General features: G+C 35.9%; 1 protein-coding gene across 1 annotated transcript in view; it reads right to left on the bottom strand.

Annotated features, from left to right (window-relative positions):
• Positions 1–22,565, bottom strand: part of PRKN (parkin RBR E3 ubiquitin protein ligase) — a 554,180-nt gene that overhangs the window by 325,812 nt on the left and 205,803 nt on the right. The window contains exon 6 of the mRNA XM_058801467.1: positions 20,330–20,445. Coding sequence (XP_058657450.1) covers positions 20,330–20,445 — 116 coding nt within the window. The remainder of the gene's footprint in view (positions 1–20,329; positions 20,446–22,565) is intronic.

The raw sequence follows: 22,565 nt of genomic DNA on the forward strand, positions 1-22,565 counted from the left end.
AATTCATTTAGATTACCATACTTGGAGTCCCAAGGTGACTCTGCCGTGGTTGCAGGCCCCCTGCTATGCAGGATACCTAACACAATGAAGAACAAAGGAAAACAATGCTACACTGAGACCAGGGCTCCCGGGTAATCAATTCAGGTATTTACAGCTGAAACAATGGCTCTGTGCAAATCAGCATCATTACTACAGTTTGCTGATAGAAACCCCAGGGAACTCAGGAAGTGTCTGCCTGCAAAGCAGCTGATTATTCTGAGCTACTAATGTTTTTTAAAGCATTATTGTTTACCATCATAATAAACAGTAAATGATTGTTTAAGAAGAGGGCATGAGAGGTGCAACCAAATGTACAAGGTACTCCCCTCTTCCAAAATTGTGTCTTGCCATATGGGTCAGCAAATGCACCTCACAAGAAAAGGACTCCAGCATCAACCTTGCCCTTGTGAAGCACCATTACCAGACTCACCTGTATGGGTTTTCTTGAAAATGCATGTTTCTAATCTTACAGACTTAAGAAAAAAAATGCAAGCATGGACTCAGGGAGAGCCAGTTTAATCAATCTACTGATGCTTATGGTTTTGGCACATTGATAGGGCTGCTTGTCTCCCCATTTTGCTCTTCCAATTGGAAAAGCAAAGCAAAGAAAGAGCAACCTCATTGGCACTGTCTCCCTACCAGTGCTTTGCCTCCTGAATGCAAGGTGTCCCACCAAACCACATCTTTCACAGTGGAAGAGACCCTAATTCTGCATATCCATACCTTTCCTTAATATTTTACTAATATAAAGAAAATTACATTTAGGCACATTTTAGAATGTTTCTTCTCTGAACTAGCAATTCATCTTTTGGAAAGGATGAGGTAGGCTGACTTTCCTTGTCTGTCCATGAAAATCCCTGCCATAAAATGGAGAACTATGAATCTTCACATCAAGTGTGAAATGGGCCTTGTACTGATTTGTGAGCTGTTCAGAAAAAAAACTGAAGCAGAAATTAATTCTTCAGTGAGGGATGTTTTCAACACTTCCCCAAAATAAAATGCTACACCAGTTGATTTAAAAAATGTTCCTACCTATAGAAACGTTAGATGGTCTAGTTGATACATCATTGCCTGTGGCATCATCAAAGCAATGGTTGTTTAAACCTGCTTTTGCTTCAGCAAATGAATACTCACTATCCTTGTGCGGGCTGCTGCTGAAACATGCAACAGTGTCCAAAAATCTCTGAATTTAATCTCAGCTATGAGAACATTGTCTTTTACAGTGACACACATCCTATATCTCAGTCACTACCTCGTTTACATGAAAAATATCTGAGTTGCTTCTGGTGTATTTTTTCACAAACACATTTCCACATTAATTGGCTGACTGATCAAAAGTATGAGACCAGAACAACAGGAAACACATGACTGTCACCATAAACTGAAATTTCTGTAATACAGTATTTGCAGTATGGATACATTCCAAGTAAAAGGACTCTAAGGAAGTCAAGGAGACAGTCTGGAAACATTATTGCAAATTGGGAATTCTTTAGTTTTCAAAAAAAGATGCCCAGGATCAGCTCATATGGACTTTGCATCTGAGGAACCTTCCTATATCCTGGATGGAACTGAAAAATAGTGCAAAGTGCACGGGGAGTCACTTCACATCTGAGTAGTCAGAGTTCTTAGTGAGAAGCAGAAACATTTTTCCTTATGCTGAGACTCTTAGTGCTGCCTTTTTGGGATGCCCATATACACATGTCCAACAACCTGGACATTGCACAGAGTGATACAAAAATGATCTCACTTCAGACACTGCCAGCAACTGCAAAGTTCTCTAGTCAGTGACATTCTCACCACACACAACACATCAGAGACTGATTATGGACTGATTATGAACTGAAGTGTGATTGCTAAGTTTCTGGAAGAACACATATCTGAAAAGTATTATGGAAAAGAACAATAATACATCCCTAACAATAATCTAAGATGAGAAAGAAAATGAGATTTTAAGCCTAACAATAGTTTAGCTAGAAATCAATTACTGGAGAAAGTAAGGCACTTAACTTCTAAAACACAGGGGGCAGTAGAAACATTGTGGAAGACTACTACTATTGTTTGAGCCCAAACTTAGAATGGAGTTCTGCTGTGGGATGTACAGTAAGAAAAAATGAAAATAGAAAAGAAGATATACATGGTAGTTTTGTCTCTATGTCCATTTCCTACTTCCTACCAAACTAAAAGAGCACATATTCCGCTCAATCACCCACAAAATTACAGTGGTTGTGAACTCCCTTGTATTTTAATTTTGTAACACTAAGTTAAAAGCTGAAAAAGAACTACGCTATTTCATTTAGTCATACTTCAAATACAAAATTGTCATAGAACTGTGCATTTGGAATTCCTATCCAACACCTAAAAGTGCTAGCTATTTAGAGAAACAGATTCTTGTAGAAATTTGGAAGCAATGAAGAACAGAACTCAGTTCAGTTCAGAGAGGACATATGGTAATTTTAAGTTAATTTTTCAAATGGATGGTCAGTCACTGCAATGAATTTGAAATGAAGACAGGGCAGAAGAAATCTGTCAAAGATGGAAAATAAAAAAAAAACAAAAACATAATGAAGTATCAGAAGTGAAAAGCCAAATCTGCACAATCTCCAAGAAGATATTTACTGGAGAAGAGTAAATTATTTTTGCAGCTCTAAAAAATGAAATATGAATAATTTTTTGTCAAAAGTTGTTACCTAGCAGTTGGTCAAGCTTAGCTCCAAATTCAAATTCTACATGAAGATTCACATGGAAATAATTTTCATGTGCTCAGGGTAAATAGACCTCCAGACAGTAAATAAATCTCAAATGGGATGAAATTCTCTGTTCAAAGCATTTTACTTTTAGTTCAAATCAGACAATGTAAGCTCACACAAAATGCAGAGAATCAAGAGAAGAAAATAAATAGACAAAAAAAGTCTAATATGACAATAGATAAAAAGACGTCAATCTAGCCTAGAGAAGCAGATTAAATGAGAGATATAAAAAGAAGAATAAAAAAAAAACCCCAAGCTGTAGTTTTAAAAGAAAGCATGCCTATTGTTTTGGGACCAAGAAACACAAACTGCAAAATATATCCTTCTACAGCCAACTGATAGTGAGAAATAACTAAATTACATATTGTTTACCAAGAAACAGTTACGTAAAATAGAGTATCAGAAACTTTAGGGTAAAAAAACAAAAAGAATTCTTCAAGGTAAAACTTAGAAAGATGTAGAATACCAGCTTCAGTAGGATATTCTACAGGTCCTGTCCTAACGGGTCTTTTAACCTAGACAAAATTTCAGGGGATTTCTTATAGAATAATCTTACACTGGAAAGGTAATCTTAATAAGATTAACAGTTTTGTTGGTTGTTTGTTTTTTTTTGGTTTTGTTTCTTTGGGTTTGTTTTTTCTTTCTCCTTTTTCTGAGCACATGTAGCTGAACCTGGTATATGTGACATTATGAAAAGCTAAGTTTTGGGATACAAAGAAGCACAAAGCAAGCAGAGCAATTCTGTAGTTAGCACCAAGCTGGATGTGATTCTGGTCACTAGAATGGTCTGTCCAGACAAAATGTAAAGAAGCACACAAATGAATGCAGGAGATCAATCTGCTTTCATGGGGTACCTTGCCAACCATTACCTTCACTGCTGCAGCATCCCACAGCCATGAGAATTGCAGCTTTATATTTGATTCAATTATTAGGCATTTAATTTAATAAGACTTTACATTCCAAGGTAAATGTATCTCTGTTTTGGTATTTGGTTAAAATCTGCTTTGTAAATTATTTATTTTACCCTCTTGAAGGGCAAAAGTATTTCAACAACCTTGATTGTCAAAATATACATGTAGGTCACAAAGCTCTGTTTTGAGAAGTTCCCATAAAATTATCTCTTTACCTAGAAGGCATCATTAAAAGAGATTTAGAAAAGCAGAATAAAATAAAATTAAAAAAAAAAAATCATTCTGAAGGCAGGAGTTCAGAAGTTATTAACAACTCACCCAGCAGAGAAAATTCATGTCATTGCCATTTAAGATTATGACAATAAAGCTATACTCATAAAATCAGCACATAAAATATTTCACTCCATAAAACTTCCTAATTGCCTTGGTTTTTTTAAATCAAACAAAACTGGAAGTTGCCAATCAAATACAATAGAACTCTAGGGTGGTTTGTGAAAAGGAAAACCTTACAAATGTAAGAAGAAATTAAGTCAGGACTTGCATGGTAGAATGAGTTGGAGAGGTAGGTACTTGGCAGAGACAGGGAGAACATACTCAAGCATAAGCACACATGAGCAACAAAGCATCAAGAATCTGATAGCAGTGAAGAGGCTAAGGAAAACAATGTCACTTGAATTAAAACTTATGGAAGTCCAAAATTTATTTTTCTTTAGATCACTCAAGGTTGAATCCATGATCTGTCAATTGTGTATAAAAACATAGTTGAATAGTACTTCCCACTATTTTTAAAATTCTTTGTCTTGGAATGAATAAGGATGATGATGTTGACTGTTTTGTTTTTGGTTTTTTATCTCCTTTTCTGAAATTGTAAGCAATTTTGTCCAAGCAGCCAGTTTTTCAGACAAATATTTTCTGTATTATGTTTTTGCCAGGAAGGACTCAGAAAAGATCCCTTTTTACAGAAAAAAACCAAAACAAACCAACCATTAAACCCTATAGAACTCTCCACACTGGGCCTCAAACCCAAAATCACATCCTCACCAGAATGTGATAATTAATCCCTAGTCTCACACTGGTGAGAAATCCTTTAAATCTTTTTAAGCAAGGGATAAAAAAACCAATCAAAGTATGCATGGAGCAAATTGCAAGTAAGTTAACAACTTTTGACCAGATATTAATTGTCACCATGAAAGAATTTGCCAAGAATAAGCAGTGACAAATCTTATTTTAAAACCTAAAATTTTTCTATACCATATTTTGTCTGTGAAACAAGCCTTGCTGGCTGCTTGCCTCTTCCAACAATTTGCAAGCAGCCAGTCACCTATGTTAGCTGACTCAGTGAAGTCATGCCAATTTTATACTAACCCCACTGGCTGAGCAAAACAGCAAAGTTGCATAAATGAAAAAAAAAAAGCACATAATGACTGAAACCATACAGACAAACTTCTCACATCTGCAAAATGTTGAAAAACAAGAGGCTGTTCTGTGTGGGAAAAATCATAATTTATGAAGGTCCCACAGTTAGGAAAAAGTAGGTTTCCTCACTTTTCTGTGCTGTAAGTCAAAGCTTGAAGAAGGCAAGCAAGCCTTCCAATATTTCTTTGAGCACATGAGGGAAGCAGCTGGCATAATCAGACCCAACCTGATAGCACATCTTTCTGCAATAAAAGGTTTGGAATGTTTAGAGCATCAGTCAAGCCACAGTATATGATAACCTTTAACATGCAAAAGATACTCATTCCACCTCACACTATTCAACACATTATCACTGAATGACTGCTCAATTTTCACAAGCAATACCAAAGTACCTCAAGGAACCTCATACAGGTGTAGTGGTTTCACACATCTGTGCTCTGCAGCACTGGGCAAATTTTTAAAAAAATTTTTGTGGTCATGTCCCCAGGATTTTTTTCTCTGACAGGCAACTCAAAAAATGTTAGTACAGATCTGAGTTTGGAAAGTCTTCATTCATTTATTTTCCTTTCCTCTTGCAGCTACTGCAATGCCAGTTACACAAGCAGCCTTTCAGAAATCCAAGGCACAAAGTGGACTGTGTGTCAACACATACAGAATATTTCACCTACAGGCAACTGAGTGTAGATCAAGTTGCTACATCTCTGGTTTCTGCTGTTAGTTAAATAATCATTTTTTTCCTACAAACCATTGACTTCATGCTTATTGTACTAACTGGCACTGTAACTCCATTCTAATTAAATTTAAGAAAAGTATAGTGGCATTAAAGTAGCAAAGAAAGTTTAAATATCAGACAAACATGATAGTGTATGGAAACTAAGAGTTATTTTTTAAAAAAGAAACATCCACAAGAGAACTTCCAATAACCAAACAAGGAAAGAATGCTCCGATTTTTAGTTTCCAAATCAGTTTTGTATTTCCAAATCAGTTTTGTATAGGTCTTGAAACTCATCCACCTGAAGACAGTCAGTTACCCCTATTGAGATTTTGCAAATACCTCCTCTTATGGTATCTGTGCACCTTTGCTCTAAAAATTCAGATATTGTGATGTAAACTTGACAAGACAAGCTATTAGAGAAGAAAAAACTTGTAAGGGATAACTGAAAAAAAAAAAAAAAGCTAATGAAAATAAGCATTCTTCTGTTGGAATATTTAGCCACGACTCACATGTTCAAAGTCAAGCATATGTTTAAATAACATCCTGTTCTAGAACTTGAGTACTCACATTGCAGAATCAATCTTTCATTGGCATATGATTATATGCACAGTAGGAAAAGCCATGCTAAAATAAATAAAACTGCAATGCAATGTTAAAAATGCGACTGAAGGTTAAAAAACAAAAAAAAAAAAAAATCAGAATATAAATGTTTTTACCTGTAGGATGTCTTTCACTCTGGCATATGGTAAACAATAAGACAGACGTTAATGAATGCTAAGGGGAAATTTTTATTTAAAGATAACCATTTTAAAGGAATACTCTGCCTAAGTGTCAAAAACTATTACTTAACATTTGCACTTATAACCAAGGTCAGTGCAATGCTGCCCAATCTGCTTCATACTGCTTTAAAAAAAATTCTTCCAATAAAATTCAACTACATGACTGTGTACTGCTTGCATAAAACAATTAGGAAACAATTTTGTTTTAAAATAAAAATGTAAAGATGCTTGCTGGTATCATAAATGACCTCTTGAACATTCTTGGCAGATCTAATGTAAAGCCTTCATTCTCTTTTTCCTCCTTTCCTTTTTTCCTTCAACTAAAAAAAAATATTCTTTGCAGAATCTATTAAACACAGCAGGGAGAAGGAAAGAGAAAAGGGAAGAAAAGAATTCAAAGGATATTCTCCTGACTTCCTTAGGAGCTTAATACAATCTTATGAATCTTGTAGAAAAAGAAGAAATAACATATTCATACATTTGGAAAAGAACAAAAATATTCAAAGGAAAGGAACATGAACACAGAGTAATAGTATCCTATTTCCTGATCAGCAACTAAAATCCAAAGGAATGCTGAAGTCTGTAACATATTTTGAAAGGCCAAGAATATTGTTCAACATGTTAGAAAAATAATAATTTTCATCAGAAGCATTTCTAACATGCTTCAGTACTAGTGTTAATGATTTAACCCTTAGATAAACACCATCTGAACTGCAAATATGGATAATGTATTTTTCTAGAAAACAGGAAACTCTGAGACAGTACTATCAAACCATAAATAGCTCTCTGAAAACAGGGGGTCATTACAAGGCACCAGGACACCCAGAAAAGTGGAAGATAAATCAAACAAAACACATTTTTCATATGCATACAGATTAGCTCAGATAATCAGAAAAGACAGCAAAGTATTGAGACAAGAGCTCTTTCCAGTGAAATTCATTCTCATGACAGCAGATACTTCTAGAACTGTCTTATTTTCAAAAGAAAAAAAACAAACTCCCCTGAATATTCACTCTGCTTTCTGTGATGAAAAGCATTATAAATCCTACCTCATACTGAGAGACTCATTAAAGACATTCCATGACTACATCTTGGAGGATATCACTCAGAAAGTGCAGGATGATTACATTGGATGAGTCAGGGCTCTGACCAAGCAAAGCACACAGACCTGCATTTAGATCCTGTTGGTTTTGATGGGATTATTCAGATGCAGCAAGCACAGGTTGAACTACTTACTGATGTGAGGTAACAGTTTGGTTCTAAATGCTCTGCAGAACTGAAACCACCATAGAGACCCTAACAGCACAGTAGGACACCTCTCTAGAAATATTTTAATCCTTGCTATTATAAACATATAATAGCAAAGATTAAAATAATTTAATTTCTTCATTTAATAATCCTTGCTTATTAAATGAAGAAATTAGAGAAAGAAAAACAAAGAAGAATACCAAAAATTCTCAGGAGATTCAATTTCTTTGTCCCAGATAGGGAAGGGCACTATAACCAGAGCAGAAGTTGCCAAGTGGCCAACAAATATCTGTATATTGTCCCGATTCTTTCTAGCTTCAGAAACTGGAATTCCTTAACTTTGAGAGATCAAAAACCCAACAAAACTGTCTCCAGTTTTGCTACCAGACTTTTTTAACAAGGAATGCAAAAAGCAGGAGTGCAGGGAATGCTATATTTTATACTTCTGTACCTTGGCACATTACAGATGTTTAAGATGAGCTACTATTCAGTCTTGCCTTCTGTTTTTTACTTTATCGCTTGCAAAAATTCCTTTAATGCCTTCTACTAGTTTAATGACTTAATAAACAATACCTTATATCCCCTGTTCATGTATTATAAATTTGATTTTAAAGACACAAAATTTGGCAGCAAGATTGAGAGGGATGTGTAGGATGCTTTAAATTGTATTTTATTTCTCAATTCTGACTTCCAGAAGGTCGTGTTTCATTAACCAAAACATAATTCAAATACAAACATAGAGAATGAGAAAGTCAAAAGTACAATAATCTACAAGTCTCTAATTAATGAATAAATTATGTTTTGAAATCAGGTTTTAAAATCTTGCCAATGTTACTAAATAACTACAAATATACTACTTTTTGGAATGTAGAAAATGGCATATTTTCAAATAGTCCTTCTTACTGTTGAAGGAAATGAGGTCTTAAATGCTTTTCACAAGCATCACTCTGTTTTCAGGTTTAGACAATCATAACTCTGCTTAACTTTTCATCCTCTTACTGTGCCAAAGTTTACACCATGTAAAATCAACAAAGCAACCCAAAATATCTGAGTGGCTGAAGAAGACACTTAGACATACAGACACCAGACATACATAGAGATACCAGATAAATACATATAGATACCAGACATAAAGACAAAGACACACTTTGTCTTTAAAACATGAAACAGAGGTTGTGATAAGATAATTCATAAAATATTTAGCACAAAAATTACTAAAGAGAAAATTGCTATGGATTGCCTCAAGCCAGAATCACCTAATAGCTTTAAAAGAGAAAGGAATTACCATTAGAGTCTATGAGATACTCTAAGCACCCCTCAAGGGCCTGTACATGCTTCACTTGCTTTATGTGAAGCCTTGCATCCCTTAGAGTACTATTTTGTTAATCAGTTTTCAAGGTCACAGCTGAATGCAAGAGGGACAGGCTGTGCATCTGTAGAAGACACTTATTTCTGGAAAAGTCACAGTTCTATTTATGTGAAAATGATCTGCAGTAATGCAGCACATAAGTCTTAACCTGCAAACACTTATATAACAAAAAAAATACTCAAACCCACAAAACCGTTTGCATAACCAAAGTCGAAAGGGTCAAGGTGAAAGAAATGTCTTTTTAATTAAAATGAATTTAGCAGAAACATGCATAATTATGTCCTCACAAAACAATGACTACTTTGTCTAAAATTATAGATCTATTTGAGGGACAAGAGAGAAAAAGAGCTATTTCTCAAAATTTCAATGATGAGGGTCTTTAAAATGCTCTCTATCTTTTGTTTTGGCATTTTACTTTAAAAACAAAATTAAATTACAAATGCATTGAACTGGATAAATGACTTGTGAAACTGTTTTCTATTTTATATAACCAGACTGAACCATATTGCAGCATCACTCTCACCACCTGCTTTCTGATCAGGACATGCTCTGACACCTTTTGAGGCACATATAGCAAAAGTGAATAAATATAACTTTTTTTGTCAGGAAATCCAATAAACTCCAGCAAGGTTAGAGAATCCATAGGGAGCAAAGGCACAGTCTTGCTCACGAGTGCAGTTCAAGATTGACATCAGCATTGTCAGCCTGTTTCCAAAGAGGTTGGACAGATTTCGCAGAGGTGACATCTGAGTGCAGTCATCTTTCCTGCGCTGTGCACATCAGTAGGCTGGCCCTGGTTTTCTTGGCAGCTGTTTGGCTGACACTGCCTTTAGTGGTTACACACAACATACCTTACGGGAAGTGGTATGAATGTTCTATTTGTTGCTTCAAACAAAAGAAAAAGAATGAGTAATTTGTAAAATGCAGATGGAATTTGCATGCCAAAGGAGCACTGTCTGGTTCCTACTTTCACCAGAAATATGGGCAGATTTGTCTCCTTTGTAAAGTGAAATAAGAAGAGCGTAGGGGGAAAACATTCATCAATGTAATGCACTTCAAATAACTGAAGATTGCTTGTAGAGAAGAAGGACAAAGAAACAAGTACATATACATAAGAATGTATATATGTATACATGCACGTATGTATTATATATAAATATGTGTGAAATAATAATCAAAATCCCATTTTACTTAGTAAACATGCAGAAGCACATACCCTTGAAGGAAAGCAAACTGAAAATGAGTCAGAGGAGAGTTTTGTAAAAGCTTGCCGTGGTAGAAAACCTCTGAAATCTCTGCACAGAACAGCCACACTTATGCTAGCTCCTTCAGGAGAGTAGTCTCCAGTATAGTAGGTATCATTTTTCCCTTATCTTGCTATCCAGCAACACATTTTCTCTACTATTTCACTCACTTTTCACTACCATTGAACTCCTTCAGGAGCAGGTCCAACCACAGCCACAGTTGATCTTTAGAGATCAGCTGTAAGACTTATTCCCTCAGCAAGAGAAAGTTATGTCGGTGTAATTGGCAAAACATAAAGAAATAATTCAAACAGTTTTGATAGATGAATGTACTTGTTTTCATCCTGCTTACTGCATTTCAATGTAAAATGATATGGAATTACTTGAACATAAACTAAAACAAACCTGTCAAGTCAAAGTACAAGTCTTAGCAAAGGAGATTGTAACAATATAAAAATGTGGTTTTCTTGGTGTCATTTTTCTAGTAGTAGTCCTACATTGACATGCCAGTGCAGCATCACTACCATTTACAAACTTGTACTGGGAAAATTATTAATAATTGTCCACGATTACTAATTGTGTACATTTTCAACTATTTTCAAATGTCTGCACACAGCTCCCTTACTATGTCACAGATATTGACAGAACTTAACAGATTGTTATTGACTTTGATTATGATGTATTTCTTGTCATTTTCAAACCACACTGCAAATCAGCATCATTTTGCATCAAGTTCCTAACAGTTAGGTATTAACAATTTACTTGACTTTTGTCAATTTTCCACTAAGGGACTGAATTTACTTTCTATGCCCCTGCCTGAAACATGCCCTGGATTTTCCCTTTATAAGGAAACTTCAATTGTGCCGGTAACTTAGTTGATAAAGAAGTTAGTGCATCACAGCACAATTTACACTAAAATTTTTGCTATCATTTATCAGTATACAACAATTATTGCAATAATTTACTATTCCAAAAATTGCTATATTTTAAAGTAAACATATAATTAAAAATTTACTAAATGATGTTTTATACAAAGACATTGATCAGGAAGAAGAAGGAATTTCCCTGAAGATCTAAAATATTTGGATCCTACCTGGTTTCTCTTACAGAACAAATTAAGGAACAGACTCTTTCTAAGACTACCTTCAGAAAGAGTTTTGTTTCCAGAAGCAAACTTCAACAACACTCAAAGAATTAACAAGAGAGAAGAGAGCTATCGATGATCATGAATTGATAAGTAAAAAGCAAAAATGTAATTCTAATTATTAAATTCCATTAGAGGTCCATCAAGACTGCAATGTACCAAGAGCTTTGTATGCTCAGTGCAAACTGCCAGTATAAAGTGTGTGAAATATTTTCCTTATACTGTTGTCAGTCAGTACACTGCTATGACAATTCATCCTACACCATGGTTTAGAGCAAAATATAGCAGTAGGTGTCTGTATTTATTATATGTACACAAATGAACATATTTCTCCAACATATCCCTCAATTCCTCCCTTGTTTTCCCAAAATTTTGTACCCATAAGCCCTCAAATATGTTACACATCAAAAATATAGTTATAGAATTTGAGAGTAGTACCTTGCCCTAGACATCAATTGAAAACAGTGTATAAACACTTGCCATCAAATTCCATCAAAATGTTTATCTGAATGATGCATTTTTGAAATCTGACAACAACTCCTAGAGAGCTATTTGACTGAGGAACTGAATAGCTCTCCAAGACACTACCCAGGACAGCAGACAGTGTTCCATATAGGATCATTAAGTGATTCTATGAAGTATCAAGTAACATTTCATAAAGTTCTCTATATGTTATGACAGGCTCTTTGTCTTATGAATAGTCCTTCACGTATTTGATTTCAGAAATTATGTCCTGGCACATTTGCCCAATACTGCTATTTTCAATTTTTCCTAAGTTTCTGCAAATGAAATTATTCTGTTGGGTGCATATTTAGGTTTTTGCTGCTGGGCAGCTTCATTCTTTGCTGGATATTTTCACTCTTGTTTCCTTATTTTGTTGTAAAAGCCGACCACATCCTTCACAAACACGTTCCATTGCTTCCCCTTACTGCAGTGGATGATGCCAAACCATCGGCCGCTCAGCAGAGAGCGACAGCTGAGTTCCTACCAAAACCATTCCCTCAATGCCTCAGTTGAGGCCTGAAAGGAACATCTCTGCAATCTGTTCACCTTGTTCCTTCAGACCTCAGGTCTCTGCTGAAAGGATGAGGCTTGCTAATTAGTATTACTTGTGATGATGCCTTTGCAATACAGACATCTCTCCAAAGACAAGCGGATTGTGACCTCCAATAACAATTCTCATAGGTCACTACACCACTATCAGATGGTGAAAATATTCAGGTATTACTAACCTTGCCTGAAGCAAAACTAACCAGAGATGAAAGTGTTTTGTCTTTCATGTTAAGGAATTCATTTTAAAAAGAAGGAAAAGAAAGTCCCAGACATCTGAACCTGCAAACATCTATGGGAGAAAAAGCACACTGTGGGCATGCAAAAGAATCTCTGCACAAGGTTTTAAAAACATTTGCTACTCAGCTTTTCTTGGACATTGCAAATAAATTCTAACTTTCACATTTAAATTTACAATACTTGAACAGAATAACATTCATTAGCTATCATTTTTCATTGATTATATGCAAGTATTCATGCTCAGGTTTCTTCAGAATATTTTAGAAGTGAAGCTCATGAAATATTGGATGTGGTTACACTTGGATACCTGACACACTAAAGCCACTGACTCTTCCCAAATAATTTAAACTTTTAAGTCTTTGTGTCTCACAACACAAATGAAATACCTAAGTGAAGAAATCTACAAAAACACCTTGCTGTAGGAATCACCACAAATTAGAGAGAACATAGAACATATAATATAGACCCTGCTGACAATATTCTGGAATCTGTAGGCTTCAGGTTAAATGTCAAACACAAAATGAAATTCATGACGTTTATTTTATCCCAGGTGTATCAGGAGATGCACATTATTGAAATATATTCAATTCAGAAATGAGCTTCATTTGTGACATAAATCACAGAATCACAAAAATTCTAGGTTGGAAGAGACCTTTAAGATCATCAAGTCCAACCCATGTTCTAACACCTCAACTAGATCATGGCACCAAGTGCCACATCCCGTCTCTTTTTAAACTCTTCGAGGGATGGTGACTCTACCACCTCCCTTGGTAGATGATTCCAGTATTTGACCACTCTTTCTGTAAAATACTTCCTCCTTAATTCTAGCCTGTATCTCCCTTGGCGCAGCTTGAGACTGTGTCCTCTTGTTCTGTCTGTTGTTGCCCAGAGAAAGTGACCGACCCCCAGCTCACCACAGCCACCCTTCAGGAAGCTGAAGAGAGTGATAAGGTCACCCCTGAGTCTCCTTTTCTCCAGGCTGAACAACCCCAGCTCCCTCAGTCGTTCTTCATATGGCTTGTGTTCCAAGCCCCTCACCAGCCTCGTTGCCCTCCTCTGGACACGCTCAAGCATCTCAACGTCCCTCCTAAAGTGAGGGGCCCAGAACTGGACGCAATACTCCAGGTGAGGCCTCACCAGTGCTGAGTACAGGGGAAGAATGACCTCCCTGCTCCTGCTGGCCACACCGTTCCTGATACTGGCCAGGATGCCATTGGCCTTCTTGGCCACCTGGGCACACTGCTGGCTCATGTTCAGCCAACTGTCAAATATCCTCACTCATGGCTGTTTCAAGCACTAAAATAATACCACACACTATTATATTGATGTTCACAAACATGGGGGAAAATAAAAAAAAAATAAAAAAACCAGCAAGCAGTCAAAACATTCCTTTCCATTTGTCCTTTCCATCAACTGTACACTAAGATATGTGCCAAGCAAAGGAATGACATAGGAAAAAAAACTCAGCCTCATAAAGAAGGAAAGGTAGGCAGGCTTTATTCTCCCAGATGAAGAGAAATTTGTGCTTTATGTCCAGCATAGGACAGGAGTGAGGCTGCATAAAATCCTCCTCACTTGTCCCCTGCTGGCAGAGTATATGTGCAATGTGAAAGTGCAAGAGTTGTGCAAATGCACTCTTCTGTTCCCAGATGCGTTGAAGCTGAAGATGCAGCTGCAGTGCAGAACTTAACAGATTCAGAGGCAGAGCAGTAAGAACTGCACTGCTGTCCTGTCTTTGCCATAGGGGGCTGCTGTATTCTAGTGATTACATCTCAAGAGAAAGATTAAGGCAACTGAATTTCATGCACAAGGCATATCTTCCAGTAGCTCATGGTACAAGTGCTTGAGTCTCAAATCCACACTGTGCATCACAGAGGAAATGAAGGTCACTTACTGGCATTATCAGACTTGGTTCACATTTCAAAAAATCACCCAAATTCTCAACAAAAGGTTGTCTCTGCATGGTTTTGCTTGTATCAAAACTCAAATATTACAGCTGTAACAAGATTACTCTATAAGTTACCTCATTGGGGAAAAGGAAAAAAAAAGCTCTAAATCAATTAGTAACAGTTCTTAGTTTTATATCTAATTTCCTGCTTTAAATAAGTGATTCTTAAGAAATCTCATTAATTTAAGGAACATTAGGGAATAAAGCAGTAGACATTGTCCCTGATGGTCATAGTGCTTAGACAAAGTAGATTTAATTCTTAGCACAATCTTTTTCCACTTCTCTTTGAACTACTCAAGGTATATAAAGACAATATAATTTAACAAAGATTTGGAGCAGAGACCACATTATCAAGAAGGGTTACAGGGAGGGAAAAAGTACTTCAAAAAATAATAGCTAAATATAGATTTAATAACTTGCTTGGATTATAATGGCCTAAAAGGGTAAATTTAGAATCCTATTTCCCAGAAGCAAAGAGAAATAGTAGTTATAAGTCTAGAATAAGGTACTATTTACTCTTCTGAAAACATCCTATGAGTAATGTCTTTTAATGGGCATAGCCTGCATTTTCATGTCAGAAAACAACAGAAGGTCCCTCATAAAAATCTCTCCAAATAACAGCAAAATTGACCTGAATCAAACTTGCACTACAGCTTCTTCACTAAGAAAATGTTAACAGTTCTCAAACAAATCTCAGAATATTCTTAGTTGAAAGAGACTTACAAGAATAATTAAGTCCAATTTTTATTTGAATGGCCTGTACAGGGATCAAACCCACAAACCTGGCATTAGCACTACACTCTAACCAATTGAGCTAATTAGTGGACCTCTGTCAAAAGTTGAATTTGGCAAATTGTCTCTTCAGCTGTAGCACTGGATTCAAATAATCAGATAAAGATTCTGGAATTATTTGTAATGTAAGGGTTTTGAATGCCATAGCTGACCTGATGCCTCATCCACTTCTTGTCATAGTCACTGCTATATTCCTCCTTTGATACTTTTTTTTTTCCCTTTAACCTGCATTAATACCATATATCTTTTACAAGAAGAAAAAGACAAGGCAAAATATTTCAGGTTTCTCTAAACAATATTTAAACAGCAATTCAACAAATATTTTACTTCAAAGCAATGTACAACATTAATGCACAAAACAGTACAAAATATAGGTCAATAAGGAACATGGCACACCTTATCAACAATAACATCATAAAGATGAAAATCTAAAATAGGAAATTAGAAAAACCCTAATTCCCCATAATAAACTTGGGGAGATGGTCTTCTTTTGACATACAAAACCCACAGGTAAAAGCCACAACAGAAAATCATTTACATATGTATTCACTGATTTTTGAGAAGCAAACAATTTTATCCCTTACCAATTTCTGACAACACGATCCCATTTAAAAAACAACAAAAAAAACCCCCAAAAAATCCCAACCAAAATAAACTCAAAAACCCCCCGCAAACAGACAAAAAAAAAAACACTCAACCCCCCCCCCCAAAAAAAAACAAAAAACAAAAACCAAAACAAACAAAAAAACCCTCTCATTTGTCTCAATTCTGACTCTACAACAGAGGAAATAAGCAAATAAGCAAGCAGGAGTGACAGGAAAATGTCACAAACTGCTGCTAGAAGGAAAACATGTCTAACTTGTACTTTGACTTCGGGGGAACAAAACCAAACAAAACTGAAAAAGATGGCTGGCTAAGAGCTAGTGAGAAGCTAGAGGAAGTCCCGAGTAACCCTATGCAAACCAGATTAATGCACTGTTACTCCCAACAACATGCAGCCATTCATTCTTTATTGTCTGCAGGAGAAGAGAGCTGCCCACTGAATTTCCAACAGGACTTCCTATAGTACATTCACTTTTTTTCCCTCCCAGTACTGACCTTCTCTATTACTCTCCTACCCATGGAATTTAATGTGATCACAGTCCAAACTGATTTGCCTGAAAAGAACTACTATAAAGACATTACACCACAGCTACCCTTGAAGAGTAAATAGCACATGCACTACTATCACCACCAGCAGAAGTTCTCACTCCCAATTCCAGTAATAGAAAGTCCAAAGAGCAGAAAAGCATATAAAAAGATTTCAATGTTTAAACAAAGCAAAACATTTCTTTGTTCAAGACTACGAAGGAAGGTTTTAATAGATGAGGGGAAAAAAAAATCTGATAACACAACACCAAATATTGCTCCTTCTGGAGAATTCTTTCTACCTATTAAGTGACAGTATGTCCTATATCTTTTACACTTATCTGTATCTGCTGAAAGCTAAAAATAATAGTGCCTTTAGGAATTGTACCCTACCGAGTTCGTGAAAGATGATGTGAGGCATTTCTGTTCTACACATTTTATTTTTACACTGCTTAAAACTGCTGTTATTCCTGAGCCTGATTTATGGGTACCCTGGGGTACTCCTAACCCCTTTTGATGTTATTTCTACTGGAAACAGTTGACAAAAGCAGATCTTCCCTTGAGGATTGCACAGTTTTAGTATTTGTTTCAACTTCCAGCCATTTGCTCAATCTATTAAAGCTTCTTCAAAGACATAGAATAGCAACCCATCACCTTGAATGCTATAGAAAAAAATGTATAAAGGCTGCCAATTCACACTAACTCTGCTGCAGATAAGCAGAATACATGGGAAGGCATTACACTACATGGAATACTGCCTATGGATTTAGCATAGCCCTGCAAGGGCGTTTGGCTTCCAACTATTTCACTCCAGTGGTCAGACTTGCATGAAAATATTTATATAAAATATAAACCTAAGGCAAACTAAGTGCATCTAATGTAAACTTAAGGATAAAAACTGGCAATAGATTATCATTGCTTCCACTTTGTATTTTTTCTATATAGCAGAGTATACTACTGCTTTATATAAGATTTGTATAAGCTTTGCTAACCTTGCTAAAACCATACAAATGCCACGCCAAAAATCTTGCAACTTAATTACTCCGCCTGTGGTAGACTAACTGTCAATGATAAATTGATAAAAAACACCTAGAGATAAGGTTTATGTTGAAAATAAAAATACTTAAGAAAATTGCCAATAGTATCTCGTTGCCATCTTTTCCTGTTTGGTGTCCTGTTGCTGGTTTGGGGTTTTTTCCAGAAAAAAAAGGAAGAAAAATCTACTTTGAAGAACAGACATAAATTTCATATTTTACTAAAGTGAAGCTAATACAGGGTACTAGCTAATGTACCAAATACAGTTAATCCTCTTTTTCACATGAATGCTACAGAAGGATGAAGGTAGGTTTCACAAAATACTCTAAACTGCAGAGTGCCCTAAATGCTACTTTTCAACTTCATAAGCGTATTAGCAAGTAATTTCCTGTACAATCACTTAAATATTTAACTAAAGTAAAAAGATTATGACTATTTATGCAATTTCTTGGAATTACATACAAATATTACAAGAATGTTAGGTTGGAGAAAAAAAAAATGTAAAGAAACCCCAAAAAAACATGAGTGGAGATTTTTTAAGTAGCCCAAGATTTTACCATGACCTTTTCATAACTGATAAATGCTTTCATTGTATGATCTTGCTCTTTCCGACAGTCAAAACTTACATTTGACCCTCCTTAAAACTAGTAAAAGACAAAATCAGAAACTAAAGCAATTTCTTGCACAGCTTTAATTGGAAAATTATGTCATCCGCCCAAAGACACATGTGAAATTCTATTTTAACAACCTGCAGGATTTTCCATACAAAAAATAAAATGGTAAAATAGTATCCTGGGTTTTGGTATCACCTACAAACGTCTAGTATTACACAAAAGTGCATGGGTGGCTTTTACAGCTCTAAAAAAAAGAAATCAAAATTATGAAAGATAATCAGAATTTCATTCTCAAAAATTTAGAGTTATCATAGAAATGTGTATCAATGTTTTGACATGATGAGAGAGAACAAATTTCTTACATTTTGCTTCTCTTAATGTTACCCAGAAAGGGGATTTTAGACAAGTGTTTTTCCTATGTTTACTTAGTTTCTTTTTTTTCTTTGTTTTAGTTTGTTTTTTTGGTTTTTTTTTTTTGTTTTTTTTTTTTTTTTTTGTTTTTTTTTTTTTGTTTTTGGGTTGGAATTTTTTTATGCTTGTTGTGGTTTTTTTTTTTTGTTTCAAGAGAACTTAAAAAAAAACCACACTAAATTCTCAGAACAGAAAACATTCCTGAAGTCTAGAAATACTTAAGAGTTCTTGAGAGCCCTGTGGATCTAGGTCCCAGAGATAGGTACTGTTTATTCCAAAAAGCTCAGATATTGAGCAAGTTTTACCCCTTTGCTGCTCTTCAGTGAGCTCCTCTGTAACTTCCTGGGTCCCACACAGGAAATATGGTGACATGAATAACCTTTTTCCATTCCATCTTACTGCTAGGATAAAAAGTGTACTTTCACTGCCGATTACAATGGTTGGGTTGCAGCTCCACAACCAGCCCAAGCTGGCTATGATGAAGCACCAGGTGACACAGCTCTGTGCAGGACATCTGTCAGGCATTTCCATCTGCCTTGGGGTTGGGCATCAGCCTTTGGCCCTCTTGTGTTTAGCAGTGCAGGCATGCTCTAGGGGCCTGCACTTCAGTAAGCCAAACCATTCTCTTGCCCAGGGAATTTATAGAAGGGACGGGAGAACCAGCCACTTTTGAGTACCCGAGTCAGCACCCTTGCTGCAAAATGCTGACGTACCAATTTCACAGAGACTGATATTTGGTCTTTGTGGTGTATTTACAGAACTGGTTAAACAAAGGATGCTTCCAAAACCAGCTCTTTCCAGAAGACACACACCATATGAATCAGTACAGAGTTCAAGTGTCCTTTCCCATTTCTCCCTTCTGACCAACAACTACCATTTCACAATTCTCTTTACATTTTCATATAAACTACCTCCTAATCAGTAGATAAATGTGTTTCAGGTAATTCTTCACTACAATTATAGCTGTCTTTTTCGGGCAATTGGTTTTTAATCCATGCATTCTCAAGTAATGGATATTCTTGAATGTATGTGCTCAAATACTACATGCAAAGATGGATTACAGTATTTCAAACCGCCATCAACACAAACATGAGAACAGATGCATTTCACTTTGATTTATAGAACAAACACCAAGAAGTTAATTTCTTCAGGAGCAGCCTGACCCCTCAAAAATGCAGCTCTTTCCCAGGTTCTTGAATACATATTAGCAGAAAATACCTACACTCAAGATTGTGTATCTTGAGCTCTCAAGGTTTTAGTTAGAACTAAAGCAGATTTCCATCTGCAACATGACGAAGGTGCAAAACTATGAACTGCAATTTTACCAGCTAAACAAATAACACACCTGAAGATATGACCCATTTTTCACCATGCTACCAGGGAAAAAAAATCCCAGCCTTTAAAAAGGAAAATGTGCAAAGAAAAAGAGGTTCTTTGGAAGTGCTAAGTACTCTGAAGCACTGAGACTGTACATCTCTGACAATTTTTGTTGTACTTACCTAATATCTGTGCATGTTATACACGTGATACAGCGGCTGTTTGTTGTAACGAGGTTCAAAGCCACAGATGTTTCACTGTCAGCCGTTGGGTGTGCTCCACATTTAAAGTAAAACTCCTGAAATATTGAAGGAGAGATAAAGAGAAGATTACATACCTGCTGCTCAGGTCCTTCCTTTATCTTTGGCTTACTGACATTTGAGAGAACAGACAAATCACCACTGCCAACAGCAAAGGAGGACAGTCATTAGGAAAGGTTTACAAGGCATCCCTTCCAAAAATACCAGTCTAGGTGTGGATTCTGTTTAGCACTTTTCCTAGCAAAGAAGATATCAGTGTGACACATTCTGTGATCTTCTGGATTTATAAAAAAAACCCCATTTGATCGAGACTTTCTCTAATCAAAGGCAAAACACCAACCAATTTCAATATGCATTAATATTGCCACTATCTTTTCTTACAGATATTACCATTTTCTGAACTCTACAACACATAGTTTTGGCTCTAAAATAGTGAAGTCTGGCCCTGCTGGGAAAGGATGAAGGAAAAAAAAATATAACTACTGTCCACTTTTTAGAGTGAAAAAATCACATCCAGACCTCAGCATCAGGAACAAGCCTAAAGCCATGAAAAGGATGTGGTAGGTGTTTGCTAGTGTCACTCCCAACTCCCACCTAGACAATGGGGACACAAATTGCAGCACCCACTAATACATGAGTAAAAGAGAACATGTGGGTGAATGAGAATGAAAAAAAATTAGTTTTTTAAAATACAAAATCCCCTTTCCCTCTCTACAACTTTTCACAATTTTCTGCAATACTGTACTAAAAGCAGTCCAGACAGACTCCTACTTTCTCAATGCCTACAGCCTTGCAGTATGGAGTTCTTTGTCTGCAAAATAGCTGTTGTTTACTGATCTGGTTTTTTTTTTTTTTTTTCCTCAGTGGTGATGATAACTTAGCTATATTGTGTATTTCTACATAAGACAAATACAGTACTATGCATTACCATGCCACTCTAAGGTGGACTCTGGTAACTGAGATATGAGAAGTATTAATGTACCTTCCTCCCAGTTTAGTCACTCCTGTTTGTCACAGAAGTGCTGACATATGCAACAGATTCACCAACATATTCATTCCGCACAGCAAGTGAAGGGCACAATGTCTGATGCATGTCTTAGCAGCAGTTTAAGAGAACCATGTGGCAAGAGCACAGTGTAAAGGCAAGCCTATTCTTTAAAGAAATTGCTCACAAGTCTTTTGAAATAAGTCACCAGTACACATTTCTACAGAGCTAAACTATTTGTGTCCTGTTTCATAAGGAAGGAAGTAGTCCCAGGCAAGAAAATATGCTTAAAGTCATTCTTAGACAAGACTTCAGACTACCCAAGTTTTTGCTTTTGTTCAAGACACAGATATACACACAACTTTTAAAAATCAGCTTAACTTGAAGCATTTCAGCTTGAAATGAGTCAATGGAAGAACACATTCATCCCAAATAGATGATAACCTTAACCAATCTGTAACTTCAATTTATTTTCAACCTTTAAAAATGTATCCATTGATCTTTGCATTATTTGCTAATAGGTTTTGGAGCTTAAGTTTCTTTGCCCTTTAATTTGAATTTATTTTGTTTGAATTAAATGTTAAGAAGGATTTATTTCAGTGCAGAAGATATATATTTCTTTGCTTCAGTACATCTTCTGCATACAACTACAAGAATATTGACAAATCACAATTCCAGAACAGGTAAACTATAGGCAAGGAAACATACAAAAAAAGTTTTTGATAAAACTACTTACCCAAGATAATGAAAACTTATTTAGATCACAAACAAAAAGAGCAATAAAGGTATTAAACTCTGAACCAATTGAAATAGATTTAGATGTCTTTTTGTCCCTAATGAGGATCTGTTTGGAGATTCTAATTGCTTTTGATAATACCTCATGATGGTTCTTGTCATGAAAGTTACTTAATGAAGAAGATAACTAAAGTTATGCAGTTCTTATTCCAGGGAAAGACAAATGGAAAGGGAAAAATAGTCAAGAGTCTTGTGCTACAGTCCCAAAATACTTCTGCTATATCATTAGGAAAATTACTTCTCAATATTACTATTTATCAGCCCAAACACTGCTTTAAGAAAACCCTTCTAATTAAATTTATGATGTGCTTCAGTGTTGCTGAATTGAGAACATTATGGAACGTGAAAACACTGTTTAATACAACAAAAGAAAGTCTT

Source organism: Ammospiza caudacuta, chromosome 3 (genome assembly GCF_027887145.1).
Source record: "Ammospiza caudacuta isolate bAmmCau1 chromosome 3, bAmmCau1.pri, whole genome shotgun sequence".
In the NCBI taxonomy this organism is placed as follows: Eukaryota; Metazoa; Chordata; class Aves; order Passeriformes; family Passerellidae; genus Ammospiza; species Ammospiza caudacuta.